Here is a 26,199-nt window from a genome sequence, read left to right as displayed (position 1 = left end):
ACCAGACAGCAATAATAATTTTAAAGCTATGTAATTGTAGAGGACAATACAGTCAATAATCTACATATATATATATATATATATATATATATATATACACACACACACACACACACACACACACACACACACACACACTAATAAAAGCCTGAGCGACTGTTACCACACAATAACCAGAACGACCGGTTGACCAGTCACTATGATGTGCACTGACCACCAGGGGGCAGACGCTCAACACAGGAGCTGCCCCCTAGTGGTCAGTGCGCTCTCACAGCCAACCTCCCATAGCCAGCCAACCTCCCCTGGCCCCTCCCCACTGGCCAGCAAACTTCCTATGGTCCCCCCTCACTCGCCCCCGTCCAGCAGGCCCAGTCGGGCAGCTGGCAGGCCCTGTGGCCGGCAGGCCCCGGCCAGTAGCCAGCAGGCCCCTAGGCGCCGGCCAGCAATAATATTAAATGTAAACTGTAACTGAAAAAAAAATTTTAAGCTATGGTAATTAAAACAGTGGTATTGATGTACATATAGACAAACAGAATTATGAAACGTAACAGAATCCAGACAGATTGAATATGAAACAGAGATAGCATACAAATCAGTGGGAAAAAGGATGGACTCAATAAGTGATATTGAGATAAATGATTATATATACAGAAAAGATAAAATTAGTTCCCTAATTCACACCAAACACAAAAATTAATTCCAGATGAATTAAAGCGTGAAAAGCAAAATTTTAAACCTTTTAGAAGAAAATCTTTCTGACTTCTGGGTGAAGAAAATTTTCTTTAAAAACATACAAATACACTAATCATAGAGGGAAAAATGAGGTAATTATAACTATACTAAAATTTAAATCTAAAACTATAAACATGAAATAATCACCACTTAGAGAAGCTATTTGCAACTAACAAAGGATGAGACTCCAAGCAACCCCTACACCCACAAAAAGGGAAAACTCTGCAAATCAATTTTTTAAATGCTAAAACTCAACAGTTGAGAGAAAAAAGGGGGGAGGTAAAGAATATACAAAGGTAATTCACAGAAGAGGATATCTCAGTGACCAATATGAAAAATGCTCAATCTCCCTAGTAACCAGGAAAAATGCAACAATATGAAAAATGCTCAATCTCCCTAGTAACCAGGAAAAATGCAAATTTAAACAATAGGATTGTTTTACACCTATCATATTATATAAATTAAAATGTCTATCATATTAAGTGCTGGAGAGGACATAAGTAACAGGCACTCCTACACTGCTGGAAAGAGTCCATATGTATATGTCTCTAGAAATATATCCTAAAGAAACTCATACATATGTATGTTAAGAGACATATACAAATCCTCTGATAAGAAAACAGAATAGAATACTACAGAGTAGTTAAAACAGAATTAACTGGCCATATACCAACATGAATAAATTTCAAATGTCCTCTTAAATGAACAGATTGCAGAAGGAAATATGCAGTATACAGCATAACGCCATTATCCATGTAACAGTGGGGAATTGTAACCCACCCCACCATTCTTTTGTTTCTGTAAATGCTGACTCTGACTAATACATAGCTTGTAGATAAAAGCATGTTTGTATAAGAATCCTAGGAACTAACTTCAAGAGAGAGAGATCCGACTTTCAGGTATTCCAGCTCCAGGAAATTTGCTGACCTTCAAACAAAAAGCAGAAGGATGCACACCAGACCATTGCTTGACCAGTTTCAAGATCCTTATCAGAATAGACTGTGCTGGTCAACACCAGTGTCCTCAATGGAGAACTCTCAACTCCCTCCCTTTGATCCCTCTGTTCTGTTTTTCCTATACTGAGATGGGGAGGTGGGCCTTGGGATGAGAGTCCCCCATCTTCTCAGGTAGCCAGTGCTTGAATAAACAACTTTCCTTCTCATCAGCACCTATCTCACAAGTTTGGCTTTTGTGGTGGCAGGCAGCCGAACCTGTATCTGGTTACATATATGTTTTTAAAAAACACAAAATATATTTTTTTTATAGGCACAAACATATGTAGATGTAAACAGAAAGGATCTAGACCAACTTTAGGATAGTAGTTACTTCTGGGAAAGGTTAGTGCAGTGGTCGGCAAACTCATTAGTCAACAGAGCCAAATATCAACAGTACAATGATTGAAATTTCTTTTGAGAGCCAAATTTTTTAAACTTAAACTTCTTCTAACGCCACTTCTTCAAAATAGACTCGCCCAGGCCATGGTATTTTGTGGAAGAGCCATACTCAAGGGGCCAAAGAGCCGCATGTGGCTCACGAGCCGCAGTTTGCCGACCACGGGGTTAGTGGAATCAAGAAGGGATACAAAAGGGATTTAATTGGATCTGTAATGTTTTATTTCTAAAAATTAAAAAATCTGAAGCAAATATCTAATATGTGAACACTTCTTACATCTGGATAGTAAGCACATAGATTATATATGTTTTGCCATTTGTTGTACTTTTCAGCATGCTAGAAATCTCTTCACATTTATATAAAGTATACAAATTTAAAATGCACAGAGCTTCTAGAAATAGTTGTAGTCACGCAAGGAATATTTAGTTTTCATCATTAAAAAATAAGTTAGAAATTAGAGATTAAATCACTAGGAAATTGAAGACAGTGTAAGTTAGGCCTCGGAGCCCATTCAAGGATATCAATGCTGAAGTACGATAAAGGATATCGTTTAGAGATTACCTAAAATACCATGCCTAGAGTATGGACCCTTAAGAACAACATTATTGTGTATTGATAATGCAGATGTTTGCAAGAGTTCACTGTTCTACCAATTCAGGAATTTTTAACAGTGGGATAACTCATATACTTTCACCTAACGTCTTTGCACCTTGATTTAAATACTTGAAAAAAAGAATACACCCATCTTAAGCATAAATTCCTCTGGGTTTCAGAAAGAAGCAGCTATTTAACAGTGCTATAGAGTTCAATTTTATTTTTCTAAGATGTATAGCACTTGAAGATACTTTTTAAAATCTCTAACATAATATAGAAAAGCAATAACTACTGCATATAAGATTTCAGAAAGTTGATATGCTTTGAATAGCAAAACACTGATTTAGAGAATGGGACCATGAAACATGTTATATTATTTGTTTTGACTTGTGGTACTGCACATGAGCTATGTCCAATTTATAACTTGTGCTCCAAAACTTCATTTGAAAATTGATAGTAAAAATATCATTCACCCATAAAGCATAAATGGGTAGGTTTCTGGACTAGACTACAAAAGCTTCTTCAACATACTAACAGATACTAAATATATCAGCATGTCTAGGCAAAACATTGGATTAGGTAAATTTTATCTCTAGCATCTTTCTATTCTCCTTTCAACTCCTAAGAGAGTTCTCTGCCTTAGATGCCTATTTAACATCATCCCACTCTATTTCTTCACAACAAATCACCTCAACAGGGTGCAGGAAAAAACAATCCATTGGCTTATTTGCATTAATGTATGTATATTTTCAGAAAAGAACTGCTGGATCTCCAGTAAGTAAGATTCCTGGTAATTTTTAGAGACAGATTACAAAAAAGTCCAGGCAATAGGGAAAGCCTTTCTTCTTTTCTTTCTTTTTCCTTTTTTTTTTTTTTTTTTCCCTGTAATGGAGTTGTGGTGGTAATATATAGAGGCCTAGAAAGCGATACCAAATAGAGTAGCCTTACTAAGGAGTCTCTTCCTACCTAAAATCAGCTCTCCTACGCTATTAAGGCTGCATTTCAGAATCTTTCTTTACTTCTGATTCCATGATTCCAGAGCAGCTGTAGCATGATAATTCTGAAAGAGGCCTGGGGCAGTGGTAGCCATCTGTATGTGGAATTCACTTTAAATAAGAGTCCAAATTCAATGTAAGTAGTAAGAATAAAACTAGAATCTGCTTTATTACTAGCAAAAATTTAAAATAGCTGAGAAAACTTATTACCTAATTTAATCTTTTTAACATGTCAGTAAAACGGGCTAGCTTTATGGCAATGCACCATCTATCACTAGAGTATTCAAAGAGAAATTAGATTCATCTTTTAAAAAAAAAATGGATGTAGCACCTTTTGGTGGTCCCAGGCAGTGTGCAAAGTACAACGATGACAGTGGGTAAAAAACTAACATGGTCTAATGGAAGGTAAAATATAATGGTAGAGGCAAATAATCACATTAATAAATTTAAAATAACAGATAAATCTCTAAGGAAAGCAATACAGTTCTTCAAGAACATATAACAACAGATCCAGACTTGAAGTGTGGTATTAGAATAGGCTTCCTTTAAGTAGCTGAGTGATCTGAATAAGAGGGAAATGGTTGGGAGTAAAACATTACAAAGACAGCACAAGCAAAGACCTTGTGACAAGAGAAACCACTGTAGCTTCAAGGCTTATATATAACCTGAGTATGGAGAGTAAGGGGGGGAGTGGAAAGAAGCAAGAGCAAAACCACAAAGAACCTTACAGGCCTGGTTACAGATTTGGTCTTCTCCCAAAAGTAATGGGATGCTATCAAGGGAGGGGTTTAATGGGTGTGGGAGGGAACAATCAATGTGGACAATGGTGTAAACAGTCTACTTCGGAGCTTCCTGCAACAGTTCAGACAGACCAGAAAGGATGGTTAGGGAAAGGGAGGTGAAAATGAAGATGTTAGAGAGGTGGACCGATTGAAGAGATTATTAGGAAGTTAAAATGGCAGAATCCATGCGACCAGTCCAGTGGGTGATTTGGGTGCAGTTTAAAGCAGCAATGACCCAAGACAGATTCTTTGGCCCTAAAACGTTTTTGTTTGTTTATTTTCTTTTTTTTTGGGGGGGGGGGAGGAGTAGAAGGGAGCGGAGAGAACTCAGTCAGTGTTGGGGGGTGTGGTGAAAGAGAAGAGATATAAAGAATGACATCCCCACCCCCACTCCAGGTTTCTAGCCTATATAAATGGATGGATGATGGTGCCATTCATTGAAATATGGATTGCTTGCTTCCGGCATGTACCCTGACCAGGGCCAGGGATAGAGCCCGGAACTGGAGGTACGTGCCCTTGAATGGAATTGAACCTGGGACTCTACTGCGCAGGCAGTTAGTTGCTCTGGCCACTGAGCCAAACAGGCTAGGACTGAGGTGCCCAGTTTTGAAAAGGTAATTTGATACATTGATCTGGAACTTAAAGGACAGGTCTTTAATGAGAGTAAAATATTGAAAATCATTGACACATAGATACTATTTGAAGCTGTGGCATTAAAAGAAACTGCCCAAGGAGAAAATAGAGAGTGAGAAGAGAGCCTTGAGGAATATCTGCATTGAACAATTTAGGGACACATTTCAGTGGGATGACAGGGCCAAAAATCAGACTGCAATGGGTTGAGGGGTGAGTAGGTGGCAAACAAATGGGAGACAATTCTATTAAGATGTCTGGCTGTAAAGTGGGAAGAGAAAAGGTGACAGCTGTGGAGGTGGAGGGAGGGTTTGTTTTAAGAGGGGGGTAGCCTGAGAATGTTTAGATGGAGCAGGTGGATACAGAGGAGTGGGATTCCTGAGAAGGTGGGAAAACCAGAATCTGAAACATAGGTGGACAAAGTAGCTACGGATAAAAAGGAGAGGAAAAGCAGAAAAGGAAGAGCAGAAAGAGGCCAAATTAAATGACCTTTAAGGTCTCTTCTCACTCTGGAATCCCATGACAATTTCTTTTAGATAGAACATTTGCATGCATGCATACATCCACGCAAACGTATTAAAATATTCTGGGATAAATAATACGTCAAGCACATCCTTATGCCCCAATGACGCAGTTAATATCCCGGGGTTTATGACCAGTGTAATCTCTGGGCAGGATCCATCCCTCCGAGAGCGCTTAGCTCAACGCACACTGCAATACAGCACAGAACCATCAGCCCTATCTCCCCTCGCCAAAACCATACTACGCCGCGATCTTAGAGGCTAGGGGAGAAGGTAAAATATAAAATCCTAAAGCTACAACACATACTGCAGCATTCGAAGCGACTGTCATTCATAAAAGCAAAAAGCGACGCGGCGGCAAATCCCCAGTCCAAGCTAAAGGCATTCCTGCTAAAGACAGTGACAGGTCCTCGATAGCCAGGGTTTAACACGAAGTCATTGGCACTTCCTCCTCCTTTCCCAAGACCTTTAATTGTCAAGAACCAGAAATAGGTTCCTGATGATCCTTCCCACAGCCCTCGCTCTAATGCAGCAGACGGATCCTCCGCAGTTATTCCAGAGGCTGCACCTAATAAGCCCTCGAAAGGGGGTGCGGAGAAACCCCCAGAGTCCGTCGTCAGACAGGGATGGAACGGCCACAACCCTGCGGCTGCCTTGAGGGGCAAGGAAAACAGCCGCGAGGGAGGGAAAATGGGGAATGAATAGAGACGCAGGAGGCCCAGGTAGCGAGGGGTCCACCTCCCCTAGAGCTTTCTTAAGAGGATGGAGTTTAGGAGGAGGGCTATTTCCAAGCCACCGCTCCCCCTACTCACGCTCAAGCCCTTTTCTGGCCTGTTGCCCCCTCCAACGCCCTATTTGCTCAGACCCTTCTCCTTCCCCAGAGGCTGTCCGGACCTCGGGGTGCCCGCAAGCCCGGCACCCCCGCCTTAAGCCGCAGCTCCCCGAGCCAGCACTTACCCGACCCGCCATCTTCGCGGACACGTCCGGCTCCGCGGCTGCAGCTCTGCGTTTGGCAGAGCCCGCCCCCGCCGCGCGCACGCCCGCACGCCCGCCCGCCTCCGGCCTTCGCGCAGGCGCGCTGCCACCGTGAGGCTGCGTACGCGCCCAGCCGCGTCCCCGGTTCCCCAGTCCCGCCGGGCGCGCGCCCGCTGGACGGCCGCCAGGGGAGGGCGGGGCGTCGGCGCCATTTTGAGCAGGAGGGCGCTGAGGGAAGTGACGGGTGCAGTGACTGTATTTCTTAGAGCGTACGTGTCCGCCAGCGGCTTTCTCCAGGGCTCCTCTTCCGAGTCACATCACAGCTGGCCGTTTGCACTGGACTTTATAGCGAGGCCTTAGTCACCGAGCCCTTGCTTTCCTCTTTGCCAGCTGCTCTTTGCCCTGACATAGCCTTTAGCTTCATGCTTCCAGACGCGCTGACATGTGAAAACGTACAATGGGAGCACCCTGGGAGGGAACTGGCCTGCCCCCAAGGAAGATCAGTAATGAGTGGTGGGTTCTGAGTTCAAGTTCTGAATGAATTCAGGCTTTTCTCTGTAGGCATCCTTCTTTTCCTAGCTCCTGGAAGTTGGCATTTATGTTTAGCCTGGAAAACTAAAGTTAATATTTTCTTCTAATTTAAAAGTGAATTATGATTATTTTCATATTCATTAACTATTTTATATTTATTTTTGTTTATAAAAGTAATTTGTGTCTTTACCAACCGTTGCCATTCCTCAGTGTTCTTTCATAGTAGACAGTGTATATGGTGGAATTTGAATGGAATATGCCCTAAATTCCACCTTTAAAAACAAACAAAAAAACACACACCCTTGATGTTTCTTTTGTACAGTTCCATTTCCTCACTGGAATCTCAGAATACGTCATCATCAGAATAGATAATAAAAGGATCCTGCAAGAAGATTGTTTCTGCCCAATAGGTTCTCTGATGCCTCTATTGCCCCCACTATCTTACTTTTCTCTTTATATTTATAAAAGATAATAAACGATAGGATTTGTTACCTTCCATTTCTCGTAGTTAATTAGGAAAAAAAAATCGTTTTTCCAACACGAGGAACAGAGAGAGAGAAAGAATTAGAAGAGCTGGGCATGCTTAGCAATTTAAAATTAAAAACTAGCCCTGACTGGTTTGGCTCAGTGGATAGAGCGTCGGCCTGCGGACTGAAAGGTCCCAGGTTTGATTCCTGTCAAGGGCATGTACCTTGGTTGCGGGCACATACCCAGTAGGGAGTGTGCAGGAGGCAGCTGATCAGTGTTTCTCTCTCATCGATGTTTCTGACTCTCTATCCAAATCAATAAAATATATTTTTAAAAAAACTAATAATAAGTGACCTGAAGATGGGCGAGGGACCAACGAAAAACTCAGGCCAGTTTCATAAACTCTCACATTGTACCGAGAACCAGAGTGCTTTGTTGGACAAAGCAGATGTTAACTAAATCACTGGTGGATCAGAGTTTAATAGGTAGGCTATATTTCAGGGGAAATGTCTTTAATCTCTCAAACCAGAAGGAATGTTTGGCACCCAGGAAAGATAGGTCTGTTGGAGAGGTGCCAGCGTGTCAGTTTATGAGCATATCTACCCATAAAAGGAGCCTGTGTATCCTCTCACCAGTCGTACAAATGCAATAGAATGATGTGCGTAGCCCTGCAGGGTCCACCAATGCAATTGCAGGCAGACATGAACTCTGGTCCTTAAAGTGCTTAGCATTCAACTCCAGGAAGAGTCTGAGAAACTGCTGCAGGTTGTCACATGTCTGCACATCCCATCTGTGCTGTGCTCTGATATTCAAGGTCATCTTAGAGTAGAGCTGATTTGCCATCACCTTCTGAGTAATCCTTGGAGCGATAGTGGATAAACAACAAATATTTTTGCTGTTCCCCTTTTCTGGTCACAGCTCTCCCAGGTCAGGCAGCCTTGCAAGTATTGTCAGACAAGGTGCCCTGGCCCAGGAGGGAGCACAGAACCCAGGAGAGGACCTGCACTACCCCTCTTGCAGAGATGTCATTGTGAAGCAGACAAAAGTGGCCTTCAGAGCCCCTTTTATACCCTTCCCTCTGCACCACCTCTTCTATTTTCTAAGTTCTCTCTGCATTCGTAATCGAATAGATTAGTTTTCCCAGGAGTACATGCAATTTAAGAAATACTGCTTGGGAGAGCAATGCCTAACCTAAGGAAACAAGTCTCTAATGGCAAAATCTGGGAGACTGTGACTGCTCTACTGGGAGCTAAATGTGGAAAGCAGTGTTGGAAGCCGCCCATTGTCCTCACTAGCAGAGAGGTGTGGACAAGGAACCCGGAAGGCTGGTCAACCTTGAAGCTCTGAAAAGTCAGAGCCAAGCACCCACAGTCTAGTTGAGACAATGGTAGCTAAAGCAACTTCCACCTTTCAGTTTTATGTAAATCCTTGCTGATTGGCTATTATTAGAATTGCCTGCCTGAAGGCTATGGGTGTATCCCACAATCTGAATAAAAGGGATAGCAAGGCCAGAGCGGGGTGGAGTCCTTCCTCTTGAGCTGGGCTCCCGCCTGGCCCCCAATATTTCCAAATTAATATTTTCTAGTCTCTTTCATTTGCGTGCAGCCTCCTCCAGAGCCCGAACCCTGAACCTGAACCCTGAACCACGCGGGACATGGTGGGGGACACTCGCAACTGGAAGCCCAACGTGGGGCACTCGCAAAGCAGTTCGTATCTTTGCCCCTCCAATCATACCCACAGGTTAGACACCCCGGCCTAAGCCCAGGCTTTCAGGGAGCCTTGTAGAGAAAACTTCATTTTACAGCCCCATCACAGCCAGTTTTAGGAAGATAGAGTTGCCATCTGTTTGTTTTCTGTCAGAGAAACCTATTTCCCAAAATGATGGATAAGGCTAGAGAACAGAACAAAATGGAGAAAGGATATGGAATTCTAAAAGAAAGGAAGACCAGCTGATGCAATGCAGCAGTCTAGCTGCAGTTAGGTGGGTGTTTGTTTGTTTTTTCCTTCTTTTATTTTATTTTTTTATTGGTTTTGTTGTTTGGATGAACATGTCCTTTTTCTTTGGAAGATCAAGGACAAATACCTATAGTCATGAGAATCAATTCATTCTGGAAAGTCTGAGTGGGCAGAAGAGATGATAGAATCCTCCATGGAAGGGAATGGATGTTGCTATGGAAACCAGACTATCCTTTAGTGTAAGCCCCAAGGCACTTGCCAGGCTGCCTAACCCTGCATATTAACATTGTGTATTCAGAGAACTGCCTGCATATTAACATTGCGGATCCAATCTCTCTTAAAAGGGATTATTCAGATATTGATCTGAAGAAACTTTATGACTTTTGAGAAAAGGAAGTCCTCGCCTCCTGGGAGGGGCTGCATTTCATAGAACCTTAAGGCACTAGAGGCCCACAAACCATAGTTGACTGAGATGACCATATCTGTCAAGTTCTCTGGAGGGCTCCTGAGAAAAAGTAAAAATGTGTCTTCAGGTTTCTCCTAAGGGTAGAGTTTACCGGAGGACTGTTTCTAGGGCCAGGAATATGTACAGCAGGATTTTTCTAAGAGAGGGAGAAGCCATTCTTTGAACAGAAGCGTGACCAGAATAGAGGGATACATTTAATAATACTTGGGTGAAGGTGGTCTGGGTCTACTGTGTGACATTTAAACTCTCTAAATGTAAAGATTTCATGTGGGAATTAGATAATTATCACAGAGTACCTAATACATTCAAAACCTGATCCAGCAAGTTACACAGCAAATACTGATTACTATTACCAAGAGTTCTGTAACTAAAATTACTCTGACATTGCAAAGGTATGTAACCCCAGATGCACAAAGACAATAGACGGGCTCACTTAAGGTAAAAATTGGCGTTTTCAAGGAAGCTACCGGCCTAGGACATAACTGACCACCATGACCTGCTTTTAATTAAGAATTTTTTAAAATATATTTTATTGATATTTTACAGAGAGGAAGGGAGAGGGATAGAGAGCTAGAAACATTGATGGGAGAGAAACATCGATCAGCTGCCTCCTGCACACCTCCCACTGGGGATGTGCCCGCAACCAAGGTACATGCCCTTGATCGGAATCGAACCCAGGACCCCCCAGTCCGCAGGCCGACGCTCTATCCACTGAGCCAAACCGGTTTCGGCTAATTAAGAATTTTATGTTCACACCATCCTGTATGGTTACTTTTGGTCTCTGAGTTTAGTGCACCCCCCCCTCCCCTCTGCCCCATAGCTTGCCAATTGCAGTGCGCCACCCCTTTTTCATTCGCATGTACCATTTGCAGGAGTTTGTAACCTCTTTAGCTAACCAAGTTGGCCTTTAAGGGGCTGAGTGATTAAGAGCTGTAGGACTGTGATCCTACTACATTTTAAAAATATGTATTTTTATTGATTTCAGAGAGGAAGGGAGAGGGAGAGAGAGATAGAAATATCAATGATGAGAGAGAATTATTGGCTGCCTCCTGCACACCCCCTACTGGGGATGAGCCAGCAGCCCCGGGCATGTGGCCTTGACCAGCATTGAACCCGGGACTCTTAAGTCCGCAGGCCGGCGCTCTATTCACTGAGCCAAACCGGCTAGGGCAGGTCCTATGGCATTTGAAGGAAGGTGCAGGTGGCTAGCATTTTCCCCAGCCGTTGAAATCTGTTTAGAGGCAGGGCTGCAGTCTAGCTTCAGATTGAATAGGAAGGCTTCCTTATGTTTAACTTCGGTGTCAGGGTCAGGGTGTTTCCTACACAGAACATCAGTCCCAAACTAGTTTCCACTTTTAGCCGCATCCCAGCAAAGTTCCTTAAATAGTCCTATGAACTTGGCCCGTCCCCCCGTCCCCACAGGATAGGTCCCAATCCTCCTAGGGTTCTTCAGTCCTTGGGATTTTTCCGAGTTGATTGGCAGAATAACCAGTAATCCTTTTCCTTTTCTGATTGGTCGCACACAGCATTGGGGCGGGGTACCCGGGCGTGTCTCACGGCGACGCGATGAGCTGTCACTGGTCGGCGAACCCGGCATTTACAAAGCTTGGTGCCTCGGCTTAGGTCGCAAAGGGCGGGCCTCCTTCAGCCAGGATCTTTTTGTCCTTGGCATTGGCCACACAGGTCGTCAATCACGAAAGTTCGAGCTCATTTGGTACGAAAGTTTCAAAAGGTCCCGTCCCCACGCCAGTCACCCACCACCTACCTGAGCGGAGCAGAAACTCTGAAGGCCGTGGTGAGGGTTGCCGCGATCAGTGAGGACAGCTGAGTCGCGGGCAGGGGAGAAGGGAGCATGGTCCTCAAGGGCCCCTTCTGTTTCCACACCGTCTGCGGGAGGGGAGCCAGAGAGCAGCGGGCGGCCTGCGCAGAGGGCTAGGGATCCCTGTCCCTTTGCCGTCCTCCGCAGAGCGGGGCTGCGGGCATCAGAGAGGCTTGGCGCGGCTGTCGCTGGGCCCTAAGCTTTCCCGACGGCCGTCAGGTGGAGAGGGAGCGGCTTGGTGGCTGGGCAGAAAGGGCATTCGTAGGCCTTCTCTGGGGGTGCGGCGCGCCCCTCGTGCCCTGTTGGACAATTAGTTCTTGTGGTGTGAATGTGCCAAAGAGGCACTGGGGTCGCCATCGTCTTCCTCCCGAGGTCTGGGTACCTCTCGAAGATGAGTAGGAAGAGACAAGGAGAAGCAGGAGGAAGAACCTAGGAGGTTCACTATGTGTGGTTGGGGGAGGAAATGGAGCCTCACAGGATCCGTAAGAGGTACCTTCCTTCTCACAGCAAGCTTCTTATGTGTTTTCTTAACTGAGATTTGTGTGGGGGTTTTTGTTGTTTGTTTGTTTGGTTGGTTTTTTGTTTGAAACAATGACGAATCTCTATTTTGTCGCCCAACAAGATTTCAAGTGCTGCAATGCCCTGGACTTTCATGTACTTCCTATTTGGACCTTCTATGAATGATTAAAGCATGCATTCTTTGGCTTAGCAGTTTATACCTCATTTATATACAGGTCTAGAGGCCTGGCGCATGAAATTCATGCACTGGGGGGGGGAGGGTCCCTCAGCCCGCCCTTGGGGCATGTCTGATTGACGGCTTAGGCCCGTTCCCTGCGGGGAGTGGGCCTAAGCCGGCAGTCGGACTTCCTTAGCGCTGCCGCGGAGGCAGGAGAGGCTCCTGCCACTGCCACTGCGCTCGCTGTGAGCCTGACTCAGGGCTTTAGGCTGAGCAGCACTCCCCCGTGGGAGTGCACTGACCACCAGGGGGTCAGTGCGCGACATAGTGACTGGTCGTTCCGCTGTTCAGTCGATTTGCATATTAGCCTTTTATTATATAGGATAAGAGCTGTGCTCCTTTTCTCTGGTCGTAGCATAGAATGGCCTGTGTTGGACATCATCCATCACGTTAAGCTACTGTAGGAAACATTTGCTTTCAGAGGTAGGACCTCTGGAATTGGGTGACCTCCCCTCTGAGGCTACTGAGGGCAGGATGCACGGGAGATTGGCTGTCCCTGTTGCCTCTTCCCAGGAGTAAAGCTTTCCTTTGGTTAGAAAACTCATACTATTTGGAATAAGGATGTTTGTTTTTTTTCAGATTGAAGAATCGCTGTTGCCTTCCAGGAGCTTGGTTAGAGGCATGAACACAGTACTAGTTTCAAGTCTTTAATTAGAATATCAAGCTCATACTACAAATAGGCTGATTTGTTAAAAGACTAAGTTTCTGCAAAACCAGTCTGTCTTTACTATTGCCTTCCTTTATAGAATCCATCCTATATTCTACTGAAAAATAAAATATTGAACATTTTCGCTGTTAGAAGTCAGTGATTTCCTTTTGGAGGATAATGACTGGGAGGGGGTACAAAGAGTTCTAGGTCACTGGCAATCATCTTTTTTGATCTGGTTCATGACATTTCATTAAACTGTATAGTTATCATGAATGTTTATATCTGTATGTACATTATATTTCAATAAATAGTTTTAAAAATTGATGGAGAATAAGGTGATAGTCAATATTGGATGCTATGGTATGGCCTCAACTCTTGCCTAGTTAATTTCACTGATTCCAGGGCAGTTTCCCAATGCTGTACATATTTCCGCACCTCTGAAAAACGTTAGGTTATTTTCTGGGTATTGATATGGTCTGCTAGCCACAGGCAACTAACTGAATTTCAAAGATATGTTGATATTGAACCTATCTTAAGGACTTTGCTTCACATGTGTAAAATAAACTGGTTCTCTAAGTTCTCATTTCAAGAGAGTTTAGATATATTTATTGTGGCATTGCTTCCCCACTCAAGGTGGCTAAAGCCTGCCATCACAGTGGTGGCATTGAGACTGGGCTTCTACCTATCCCACTTAGATGCTGCAGTGGAAAAGACAATTTTCTGGTAAGGTATCAAAAGGCTTAATTGAGTTTTCCTTTGAAAAAAAGACATACTACTCTTTATTGGCAAAAGTGTAATTAAGATTGTTTGAATTGAATTTAAAAAACAACTAAAAAGCTGGCCCTGGCCAGGTAGCTCAGTTAGATAGAGCGTTGTCCTGATATGGCAAAACTGTGGATTCGATCCTCGGTTAGGGGACATACAAGAATCAACCAATGGATGCATAGCTAAGTGGAATAACAAATTGATGCCCCCACCCCCATCTCTGTATTTGTCTCTCTCAAATCAATATATTAAATTAAGGAAAATAAACTAAGCAAAATAAATGCATAAGCAGAACAGACTCATAGATACAGAAAGCATTTTGATGTTTGCCAGATGGGAGGGGGATTGGGGGAATGGGTGAAAAGGTAAAAAAAGGTGAAAGGATTAAGACATACAAATGGTTATTACAGAATAGTTGTGGGTATATAAAGTGCAGTTTAGGGAATATATTCTAATAATTATGTATGGGGTCAGATGGGTACAATATTTATTGGGATGATCGCTTAGTAAGTTACATAATGTCTAATCACTGAAACTAATCTAAATATATAAAAGCCTAATATGCTAAGTGTCCAACCGAGTGGTTGACTGACTGGTCGCTATGACCACCAGGGGGCAGATACTCCGACTGGTAGGTTAGCTTGCTGCTGGGGTCTGGCTGATTGGGACTGGGCGAGATGGGGCCGGACACGCCCTAGAGCCGACCCACGGTCCCTCCAGCGGTTCCTCCCCAGCCACCAACCCCAATCGGCCCCAATCAGGACTGGACGAGACAGCCCTGATTGGCCCTGATCACCGGCCAGGTGAAGGGACCCCACCTGTGCACGAATTCATGCACCGGGCCTCTAGTATAATATAATATTGTATGTCAACTGTAATTGAAAAATAAAAAATGACTTTAAAAAGTTTTACTAGGATCCACTGTTAATAGAGACTTGTATTTTATGTATGTTTGCATATCTCTGCAAAGAACAATTATTTGACTTGCCTTTCTTTTCATTCAGGTAACCAAATTCAATTACCATGGGGAATGTTTTTGAAAAACTATTTAAAAGTCTGTTTGGGAGAAAGGAGGTGCGGATTCTTATGTTGGGTTTGGATGGAGTAGGAAAAACCACCATGTTGTATAAATTGAAGCTGGGAAGGACTGTGGCTACTGTCTCTACAATAGGTATGTTAACGAACTGTGGCCACACCAAGTTACAATTGAGTCTGTTAAACTCTTAACATGCTGCTTATATTATTGAATATTTCTTTTCGAAAATCTTGTTTGTCCCAAGAACGTATTTTTTTTATGCCAAAACCAGGTAATATATTAACCAATTGCTCCCCAACATCTCCAGCGCATTCCTAGATTTACAGGGGAGTCATACAAACACATTTAGATTAAGCAAATTTAACCTTAGCTGCTGGGCAAGAAAGTAAAAGATAATAATGATTAAAACAGCGAGGGAAGTTACGCCCTCCATTCCTCTCAGTTAGCATGTGTCCCAGCCTCAGCCTGAGAGGGAAGCTGGAAATCTGCTGTTCCCTCCAGTCAGTCTTCATTCCAGCTGGCCTTCCTCAGTGGCAGCATCTCTCCACTCCAAGTATGCTCCTAGTGTTTAAAGATGCAGTGTGATTATTTCTTCTTCACTCTGGTTCAAGCCAACTACTTGAGCTGGTGTCCAACTGAAGAATCTGATTTGTTCCAAAGCTGTAGACCAACATTCCTACGAACCAGCACTGAGTTTTGTGGGCTATTTAAGGGTTTTGCAAAGGCGGTTTTGATAGAACTTAATCTTTGCCTTGAGAACTGCCTCTAGATCCAAATTCCTGAGTGGGAAAGGCTCTAAGAGGGAGGGAGGAAAGATGTAGGAAGGTTTCTACATTATGCGGCGGAAAGTGGAAGTCAGTCCCATTAACGGCTTCTGTTTGCTCTCATGTACACTGTTAAGATCTTTTTGCTGCGAGAAAGGGGGAAAGTGGGAGGTTGGAGAGAGTAGGGAAGGTTTGAGACACCTTCATGATGAATGGGAGAGCAAGCTGACTAACACATTCTGTTTTGTAAGTTACACATCTTTGACTAACAAGCTGCTTTGTAAATTAAAAGTCCAAATGTTAAAGCTGGCCAAATGTCAGTTGAAATTATTTGGAATTGTTCCACCAGCAAAAGTCATCATTAAAATTTGTCTCCATCTTTTCAATTTAGGTTTCAATGTGGAGACGGTGGAATATAACAATATCAGCCTCACCATCTGGGATGTCAATAGCCATTATAAACACAGACCTATGTGGAGACATTATTTCAAGGACACCAATGGTAAGGATTATCCAGTCCACAGGCTTGGAACCGTTTATATTAAATGTATCTAAAGATGCATGCTTGAACCCAGCCGGTGTGGCTCAGTGGTTGCGTGTTAACCTATGAACCAGGAGGTCACGGTTCGATTCCTGGTCAGGGCACATGCCTAGGTTGTGGGCTCGATCCCCAGTGTGGGGCATGCAGGAGGCAGCCGATCAATGATTCTCTCTCATCATTGATGTTTCTATCTCTCACTCTCCCTCTCCCTTCATCTCTGAAATCAATAACAATATATTTTTTAAAAAGACACATGCTTGAAGCACCTGGTGGTCCTCTGCTTTATTTGGACTGTCAGTCGTTTCTTCTCTTCTGATGGCCCACTTACGCTTACTGGGGAAATTTCTTTTTGAGAAATGGTCCCTGCATTCCTAGAAAAAGTACTTGGGCTTTAATGCCCAATATAGGAAACTCCTTTTAATAAAGAAATGGTTAGAAAATGGTTATCCTGATGAATTTCATTTTTTGGTTGAGAGTTATAGGTGCTCTTAGATGAGGTACCAGTTTTTGAAGAATTTGAATTCACTAAACATTTTTAAACCTGTTGAAAATATCTAAAAATCATGCCTCTGAAGAGAAAGAGATGAACAGAGAGGGCTGAATCCCCAAATCCCAAATCCCAGCCTCTTGTGTGGCCACAGTCCCTCCCTGCTGTCCTACTATTCTACAAGTACACGTATAGGCATGAATATCCCAGATTGTTACTATATCTCCTTATCATTGGTTTCTTAAAGATGGGGCTATATCATACATAATGCATAAAATGGTCTATTAGTTCTCACATGGAAAGACTTTTCTCTGATTGCAGGTAATTTTAATTTGTTAAATGGCAATGTACTTATATGGCTCAAAATTCAAAAAGAAATAAAAGTCTATAATAAAAAGTCATCAGCTCATCACTGTCCCTTAACCATCCAGCTCCCTTCCTGTAGGCAATAATTTTTATTTCTTGTATATCTGCCCAAAGGTATTTTATGCAATATAATTATGCTATAATTATATATTCCTCCCCTGTTTACAAGACAAATTACAGTATGCTACTCATGTGTCAATTTACCTTTTCTAGGTTCTTTTAGTACAAAAGTCTAGTCAGTCTGATGTGACGTTCTTTGTTTCTCAGATAAGGATCCCTATAAAAATAGAATATGAAAAGGTACCTAATATTTATAAACCTTTATTGTTATTAGGAATGGCAAAGAGATACTATGCCAGCTTCCCCCCTGTCTGTTTTGCATTAGAAACTAATGATTCTAAGGATCTCTTCAAATTTCTGGATAACCTGGTTTGCTTAGTGATGATCACAGTCCAGAACTGCTGGCAGCATTCATATTTTGGTGGTGGGGGGGAGTTTTGAATGTTTTGCACTTTTAAAATCTGATGTGCTATAACAGGCTTGGCTTTGACTCACGCGCAAGCCCCACACCTTCAGCATCTGTCGAGCAGTCTCCCGGAGTGCGCTGGTCCAGAGTGCGCTGGTCCAGAGCGGCTGGTCCGGCAGCTGTTGGAGAGGCTGGGGGATTGGGAAGCATGGAGGGCCGCCGGGTCAGAGCACCAGCACTGGCTTTCCCTCCTAGACATAGTCATGAAATCTCATAGAAGGAACCTAGAGGTCATCTCATCTCACTACCCTTTCCTTACCGGCAAGGCCCCTTCTACAGTGTCCCCACAAGTTGTGGCTTAAGCTGGGCATGAATACCTCCAGTCCCAGGAGGGCCTCCTCAGTAGCTCACTGCTTCAGTTCTGTTGACTCGTTATCACGTTGACGTACTGTAGATTTTACCCACTGATCTTCCATCTACTATATAAAACAAGTTAAGTCTCTCTTTATGCCATAGTCCTTTAAATATCTGAAGACAGCGATTAGCAGTCCCCCCAATGAGTCTTTTCTCCAGGTAAAATATCCCCAGTTATAGCAGTTATTTTTCAGATGACATGGTATCTGATTCCTTTTCCATCCTAGTCATTCTTTTAATCCCTCCAGTTTGCCTGTGTTTTAGGATGTGGAGTCCAGCACTGACCACATAACATTCCCAGGATATTCTGACGGACATACAATAGAGTGGGCTTTTTTTTTTTTTTTTTTAATATATTTTATTGATTTTTTACAGAGAGGAAGGGAGAGGGATAGAGAGTTAGAAACATCGATGAGAGAGAAACATCGATCAGCTGCCTCCTGCACACCTCCCACTGGGAATGTGCCCGCAACCAAGGTACATGCCCTTGACCGGAATCGAACCCGGGACCCTTCAGTCCGCAGGCCGACGCTCTATCCACTGAGCCAAACCGGTTTCGGCTAGAGTGGGCTTTTTTATCACTCATATCCTAAAAACTAAGCTACCTTCACTGCTGTTGATACAGCTTAGGATCAAATTCGTTTTTTTGGCAACCACATTCTTGTCTGAGAGAGGGCTTGCTGTCACCTGACCCCACGTGGTTATTACCGTTATTGCCCCATGGACTACTGCTAAGAAAGCCTCCCCGTCCTGTATTTGGATGGTGTGTTGGATTCCTCCTCGGCACCTCCTTTGGGAGATCCTTTGTATCACCTCTTGCCCCAGCCAGTGTGGCAGTGACCAGGTCTGTGCAGGTTTCAACGATATTTGTTCAGATACTAGTACAGTGTGGCAGCACCTTTCTTCAACCTGTCTCTTGCTTCCTGGGATTTTTCTGGGATGCTGCAAAGACTTCTGACACCAGCTATCTGGAGTTGTGCCAAACTTCATGCGTCACATGCACAAGACTCCTTTACTTCAGGCACCAGCTGCAAGTTTGGGGTTCCCCAGGCCACCCTGATTTCTGATCAGCTGACTGCAAATTTGATGGTTTCCACTACCCCCTCAGGTTCATCGGAATGACTTCCAGGACCCAGGAAAGGGCTATACTTACCATTACAGTTTTATAACAAGGACACAAATGAACCAAAGGGAGAGATCTGGGTGGTACCAACACACGGCTTCCATTGTTCTCTCCCTGCTCACATGTGTGGTTTCACTGAAAACAATCAGATGGAAGGATATAGGGTGGGGCAAAAGTAGGTTTACAGTTGTGAGTACATAAAACACAGTGTTAATAAAGCTATTGGGGTGTTTTTTTTGGGCGGGGGGGAGTTGTTGTTGTTAATCTTCACCCAAGGGTATTTTTCCATTGATTTTTAGGGAGAGTGGAAGAGAGAGGGAAAGACAGAGAGAAACATCGATGTGAGAGAAACACATTGATTGGTTGCCTCCTGTATGAGCCCTAACCAGGGCCTGGGCTGGGGCAGAGCCTGCAACCAAGGTACATGCCCTTGACTGGAATCAAACCTGGGACCCTTTGGTCTGCAGGCCAACACTCTATCCACTGAGCCAAACTAGGCAGGGCTAATAAAGCTCTTGTAATAATCATAACCTGCATGTTTTTTCCCACATAAGCCACTGCACACCTACTTATGCCCCACCCTGTATATAATCCTGAGAGTTAGGAATGCATTACCGTTCCGCACATTGATGTGTGATATATGCAGAGTATTGCCAAACCTGGGAAACTTACCTGAACTTCGATGTCCAGAGTTTTATTAGAACTTTATTATGTAGGTTCGATGCAGAAATGAAGTGATTAAAAATGAGTGATTGCCCTAGCTAGTGTGGCTCAGTTGGTTGAGCGTCGTCCTGTACACCAAGAGGTTTCAGGTTCGACTCCCAGTCAGGGCACATGCCCAGGTTGTGGGCTCAATCCCCAGTAGGGGGCATGCAGGAGGCAGTCAATCAATATTTCTCTTCTCTCTCACATTGATATTTCCATCTCTTTCCCTTCCTCTCTCTCTAAAATAAATAAAAAACGTATTTTTTAAAAAAAATGAGTGATTAAAAACCTTTTCTTTGTATATTTCTCTGTATATTTTGTGTAATCTGGTGAAGGGCTATGATGCTTCTGAAAAAGATACGTCAGTTGGTGTGCAGTACACTTCCTAACTCTCGGGATTATATATCCTTCCATAGGATTGCTTTCAGTGAAAAACACATGTGAGCAGGGAGAAGCCGTAAGGAGATATAAACAGCTGCCCTTTCCAGGTTCAGATTACTAACATGCTTGTGATTTCTCTCCAGGTCTGATTTTTGTGGTCGATAGTAACGACAGAGAACGGATCAGTGAGGCCCAAGAAGAACTAACCAGATTGTTAATGGATTATGAGCTCATAGATGCAGTATTGTTGGTGTTTGCAAATAAACAGGTATGTTGTTGGCTTTCTGAATACTGGAACTGAAACTTACTGCTAGTTGATCACTTAAGAATAATAGATATTTAAATTAGATGTCTGCCTCTCTCTCTCTCCGGTCCCTACCATAACATCTCCCTCCACCTCCTTTATAGCATATGTCTTATATTCATTCATTCATCCACTCAACACATATTCGTTGAGCATCTAAGTTCCAGTCATTGTTTTAGGTATTGGTGATAACATCAGTGAACAAGACAGACAAAAGTCTCTGTGTTTATGGAGTGTACATCCTAGTGGGAAGAGAGTCAGTGAATACATAATATGTAATGTGTCTAGTGGAAGTGTTGTGGAGGAAGGTAAAGCAGAGAAGGGGCAGAATGGATATGGGGAAGGGCCAGGATGCCTCTCTGATAAGATGACATCTGAGCAGAGACCTGAAGTCCAGCAGGAAGGGAGCCCCAGGGTTCTAGGAACAGCAAGGCAGCCAGTGACACTGGAGCAGAGTTGGGGGTGGACCAGGGAGGGAATGATTAGATCTTACTGGGCTATCACTGAGGAGGAAATCTACACTAATAAAAGAAAAGCATGCAAATTGACCATCACTCCGCTATGCCCACCCCACCAGCCAATCAGGAGGGAATATGCAAATTAGAAGGACAAAGATGTCAGCCACCCAGCTGCTCCAGGCACGGAGTGGCCGGGCGGGGCAGGACGCCTGCTATGAGAGGGAGGGCGGGGGGGGGGGGTGGTGGCGGGCAAAGGGATCTATAGGAGCGGCACTCCGGCCGCAGCGAAGATGAAGACTGCAGACTCCGGAGTCTGCATCGAAGACGAAGATGGCAGACTCTGGCCTGAGTCTGCAGCAAAGCAGTGAAGACGAAGATGACAGACTCTGGCCTGAGTCTGCAGCAAAGATGGCAGACTCCAGCCTGAGTCTGCAGCAAAGACGAAGATGGCAGACTCTGGCCAGAGTCTGCAGCAAAGATGAAGAAGGCAGAATCCGGCTGGAGCAAAGGCCTGGGGCCCGGGTGCCGGAGGAAAACAGGTGCTGGAAGCCAAGGGAAGGAAGGAAGGCCTATTGCACAAATCTCTTCGTGCAACGGGCCTCTAGTGTAATATAAGCTATAAAAGAGTGGGAGGAGGACCCAGTGTAGAACAGGACTTGAAGCTGAGCTAAGTGTGGGAAAGAAGGTAGAATCATGTGGAATGTACCAGCCTGAGATAACGACAGTTACCTTGGGATATGTTTCCTCCCACTCTCTCCTCCATGAATATATTCATCATACGATGGAAATCGTACTGTTTTGAAGGTGTTGCATACTGTTTTGTCACTTCTGATTTATCGAAAGCATTTTCTCTTGTCATTCATCTCTTTGTAAACATGATTTTAAAGTTGATATTAAAGGGCGAATGGATCATCATTTACTCAACCATGACCCTACTGATAGGTTTGATGTCAGTCCAGAATTTCACTGGTTGAACATAGTGGACTTTCAAAAAAAAAAAAAAAAAAGGAACAGATTTATTGTTTTAATTATAAAAGCAGAATATGTTCATGGTATAAGTATGCAAACAGTTAAGAATATCAAATGAAGTGAAATACTTAGTCCCACTCCTCAGGGTAAAACATGGTTATATTTCTTACCTCTTTCCAGAGGTAGAACTTTCTATGCCTATTAAGCAGTTAAATGATTATATTCACATTTAAATTGTGGAGATCATAGTCTGCATTCTGTTTGGCAACCTGCCTTTTTCAATTAGCATATCTTTGACCAACCTTCCATATCAATACAACAGATCTACCTTGTTCTCTAGTGCTAATTTATTCAAATTTAGTTTGAGCTTGCTGTGTACCAGACACAGTTCTGTGCACTTGGGATACATCAGAGAAAGAGATAGAGTCCTGCCTTTGTGAAGCTTACATTCTTGTTAGGGGAGATGAGTAAGAAAAAGCATACTAAGTAAGTAAATGTTATAATATAGTAACATGTGCTGAGTGCTGAATTTAAAAAGAGTAAGCAGGACTATTTGGAGAAGTCATGGGGGCTCAGGTCATGAAGGCCTACAGACCATCAGAAGGACTCTGACCCCCCAGAGAGACTGAGCTGTTGCAGGATTTTGATAGAAGAATGACTTGATCTGATTTTAATTGACTGTTAAGTTAAGAATAGACTTTAGGGGAGCAAGAGCAGAAGCAGGGAGACCAATAAAGAAGTTATGTACGTAATCTAAGTGAGACATGATGGTGGTGGGGTTAGGGTGTAGCTGTGAAGGTGGGGTGAGAAATGATCAGATGCTGAATATATTTAGATGGTAGAGTCTGTAGGATTTCCTAATGTGGAGTTGTGAGAGTGAGAGAGAGAGAAAAAATTAAGGATGATTTTAAGGTTTTGGGCCTGAGCAACTGGAAGGCTAGAGTGGCCATCAGCTGAGATAAGTCTGTGGGTGGGGCAGGTTTGGGGAGAAGAGCATGATATATATATATATATATATATATATATATATATATATATATATATATATATATTTTTTTTTTTTTTTTTCTTTCTTTCTTTTTTTATCTTTTTTTTTTACTTGATATATATATATTTTTAAAAGCATGATATTTCATTATATGAATGCAACATTATAAACTGACTTTTGAATATTCTCTTCCAAGGATGTTCCCAATGCTATGAGCACAGCAGAAATAACAGACAAACTTGGCTTACAGTCCCTCTGCCGGAGAAACTGGCACATTCAGGCTACTTGTGCCACCAGTGGAGACGGGCTTTACGAAGGCCTGGACTGGCTCTCCGACCAGCTTAAGAACCAGCAGTGACTGGAAGCAATTCATTCCTGTGCATCATGGCGAAATCAGCTGCTTGTGTGTGTGCCAGGAGCAAGTGTGGATATGTGGCTGCGAGTGGGGCAGCGTCCTCATACTGTGCCTTGTATCTGCTGTAAGAAAACCAGTGTTACATTTTAAGAAAAACCAGCGTTACATTTTGTACACTACCTCCTATTTCAGTAGCTTTGATGATCATTTCTACAGTTGATGGATGAATCCTGAGGGCTGTCGGGTGCACAGGAGCCAGAGTGATCTTCATGGTGGAAAGGGGAAGGGCTGCTGGCATGAGGACCAAGTTCATTGTGAAGCCCTGGATCTGGCGTCTCTGCATATCTGGGATCCTTTTAGACTTTAGAGTCTACGAAAAGGAAGGAACTGTCATTCTTTCCCATCACTGCCACAGCTAGATGCTCACTATTCAGTGCTTTCGAGCAAAAGGCACTTGCTGACCACAGGTTTCAAGTTCAGATTTGAACTTTTCCCTTCAGCCGCATCCTGACTTCCTGGTATAACATACTTTATTTCAAGGAATCAGTGATCTTTTTCACTAGAGTATCCAGACTACATGAACACTAGGAAATTATCCAGTCCTCCCCTTGTGCTAGTTCCTTCCCTCATTTGCCTTTTTTTTTTTTTTTTTTTTGCCATAATGGAGACCATTTTGGGTAGTAACCCAGCATGAGGCTAAAGCTCTTTGCTGGGGCCACAGTCGAGCGAAGGGTCTGGAAAAGAAAGCAAGGTGACAGTCATGTTTGTGTCCTTGCGTCACCCTCTCAGGTTTCAGGCTTCTGAGACTGCTGTTCTCGCTTCTCTGCTCTGCTCTGTGCTGAATGTTCCACGCTCTCAAAGCAGGAGGAGGTTTGCTCCTGGGAATGAATCATCACCCTGTACAGTATCTCAATCCAACTTCTGGTTTGGGCTAACTTCTGTTCTCAGAACTACACACCTGTGAGTTATGAGAGTTTGTGAGAGAATCAAGAGGTTAATTTGGGGGACAAAATTCCCCCCAACTCCTGGTATTTATTGCCTCTGAGTTGGTGTGAAATTTTGCCCTGCTGGGAATGGCTAGCCTGCACCGCTGTCCATGGTACTGACTCCCTCTTCTGGATGGTGGTAATGTCTTACATGGAAACACGCTTTGCGTTGTCAAAATGTTAATGAAAACGACCTGGAGATGGGCTAGGTTCTCTCAGTAGTCTCGAACTCTTTTGCTCAGACATCTGTTGGCCAAATTTGTACACGTTTCCACTACTTTACCTTTTCAAGTTCCTTTAAAAAAATCTATTGAAATTACAGAAGTTAATTTTAAGAAAGGTGAATTTTAAGAAAAGTAAACCTTGTTTATTGATAACAATGAAGTTGATATTACTGGGGAGAAATTGCATACCATGACAAGTGTAGGTGTAATGTTTTTCTTTAAAATGTTGGCTTTAAAGACTGTTCATTGCAATATTGTCAGCTAAGTCCAGATTTGCTTGTTTACCCATGGAGTAATTCCTGAGAAATGTTTAGATTCTATGTTTAAATTGGCCGAGATGTGTCTTACGCTTGTGTATTAATGCTTAGTACAGTGTACTTAGTACAGTGCTAGGCTTCACTGAACACTGCTGATTGGTTGAACAATAAAAAACTTGCTTTGGAAGGAAGAGAAGGCAGCCATGTTCTTCTGAATGTTTTGAACTACTTTAAAATCCCTCCTTTTCTATCTTAGCTGACTTTCTATGGAAAACTCACAGGGCACTTGCACAAAAGACAGCCACAGCGGTGCTCTCCAGGCCCTGGGCCTTTAGCAGTACCCCTCACTGGTACTTTCATGACACTTCCAACTACATTCTTTGTCTTTCAGTGATTTTGGTGAGTTGGTGTAAGTGGGAATACATTAGTGCAGTGGCTTTGAGCAGACACTCGGGCCCCTGATAGCCATATTCACATCCCAGCTGTGTCCCTCACTAGCTGCTGGCGCAGGCCAGTTACTCTCAGCCTCCTTGTCTCTGAGCCTCAGTTTGCTTAACTGTTAAATGGAGATAATGCCTGTTTCATAGGGTTGTGGGGATTAAATGTCTCAGGCCTTTGTGTGCCTTGCTCTGGTGTTTCTCTGGGGCTATCTTGATGCCCAAGTGTAAACAGCAGTGCTGGCCACAAAGTAATCAGCCTTACTTATAGGAAAAGTGAAGTGGGGTGGGTGGGGGCTATGCTTAATCTCTCCTGCTCTATTCATCTGATCCTGCTCACTGCTGTCCTATTCTAACCATGGTAAGTGCTAAGGCCAGTTGGGATGCATGTTTAGAAAAGCCCATTGCTGTGTCCCACCCTCCCCTTTTTTCCTTTTTAAAATTCTGTGGTGTTTTAAGTATATTCACAAAGTTGTGCAACCACTACAACTAAATTTCAATTATTTTTTATCATCCCCAAAAGAAACCCATTCCTCTCTTCCTGTAAGTCCCCAGCAACCACTAATCTACGCTCTGTTTCTATGTTCTGGGCAGGGGCGGGGTTTGGTGGGTGCTCCAGGAAGTGCTGAGGTGCTGTTGGCCTGACCACAGCACCAGTTCTGAGGCATCAGTCTTAGTTACAAAGGAGGCAGAGCCCCAGGGAAAAGACTGCCCCATGGTTAGGCAGCCATGAAATTTATTACCTCAAGAGGGAAAGGAGTGTGACTAGTAATACACTAATAATTTCACAGGGACAACGGGTGTAAGGTGAGATGTATGGTCTCCTATTGAAACGGCCAGAGCTCTGAGTGTGGAATCCAAGTGTGAGGCTGAGATTAGAGCTCCACCCACCCACTTGCTGGTTTCAGTTGGGCTACTGAACCTCTG

General features: G+C 43.5%; 2 protein-coding genes across 4 annotated transcripts in view; one reads left to right on the top strand and one right to left on the bottom strand.

The window, feature by feature from the left end:
* Positions 1 to 6,733, bottom strand: part of NSF (N-ethylmaleimide sensitive factor, vesicle fusing ATPase) — a 130,043-nt gene extending 123,310 nt beyond the window's left edge. For both annotated transcript variants that reach the window (XM_080678926.1, XM_080678925.1), the window contains exon 1: positions 6,604 to 6,733. In XM_080678926.1, the coding sequence (XP_080535052.1) occupies positions 6,604 to 6,615 (12 nt within the window). In that variant the 5' untranslated portion in view covers positions 6,616 to 6,733. The remainder of the gene's footprint in view (positions 1 to 6,603) is intronic.
* Positions 6,734 to 11,779: 5,046 nt separating this feature from the next.
* LOC308253781 (ADP-ribosylation factor 2-like) lies at positions 11,780 to 25,034 on the top strand. 2 transcript variants are annotated; one of them, XM_080679526.1, is made up of 5 exons: positions 11,780 to 12,350; positions 15,016 to 15,182; positions 16,203 to 16,313; positions 20,438 to 20,562; positions 23,210 to 25,034. In XM_080679526.1, exons 2-5 carry the CDS (start codon positions 15,035 to 15,037, stop codon positions 23,369 to 23,371), a joined length of 546 nt encoding a protein of 181 aa, XP_080535652.1. In that variant the 5' UTR covers positions 11,780 to 12,350; positions 15,016 to 15,034; the 3' UTR covers positions 23,372 to 25,034. The 2 variants fall into 2 exon arrangements, with proteins under 2 accessions (XP_080535652.1, XP_080535653.1); XM_080679527.1 differs by having other exon boundaries at positions 11,788 to 11,837.
* Positions 25,035 to 26,199: the final 1,165 nt, after the last annotated feature.

The sequence above is a fragment of the Plecotus auritus genome (genome assembly GCF_963455305.1).
Source record: "Plecotus auritus genome assembly, chromosome: 7".
NCBI classification, from domain to species: Eukaryota; Metazoa; Chordata; class Mammalia; order Chiroptera; family Vespertilionidae; genus Plecotus; species Plecotus auritus.
The sequence above is the reverse complement of the archived record's forward strand: the minus strand, read 5'-3'. Positions and strand labels throughout refer to the sequence as shown.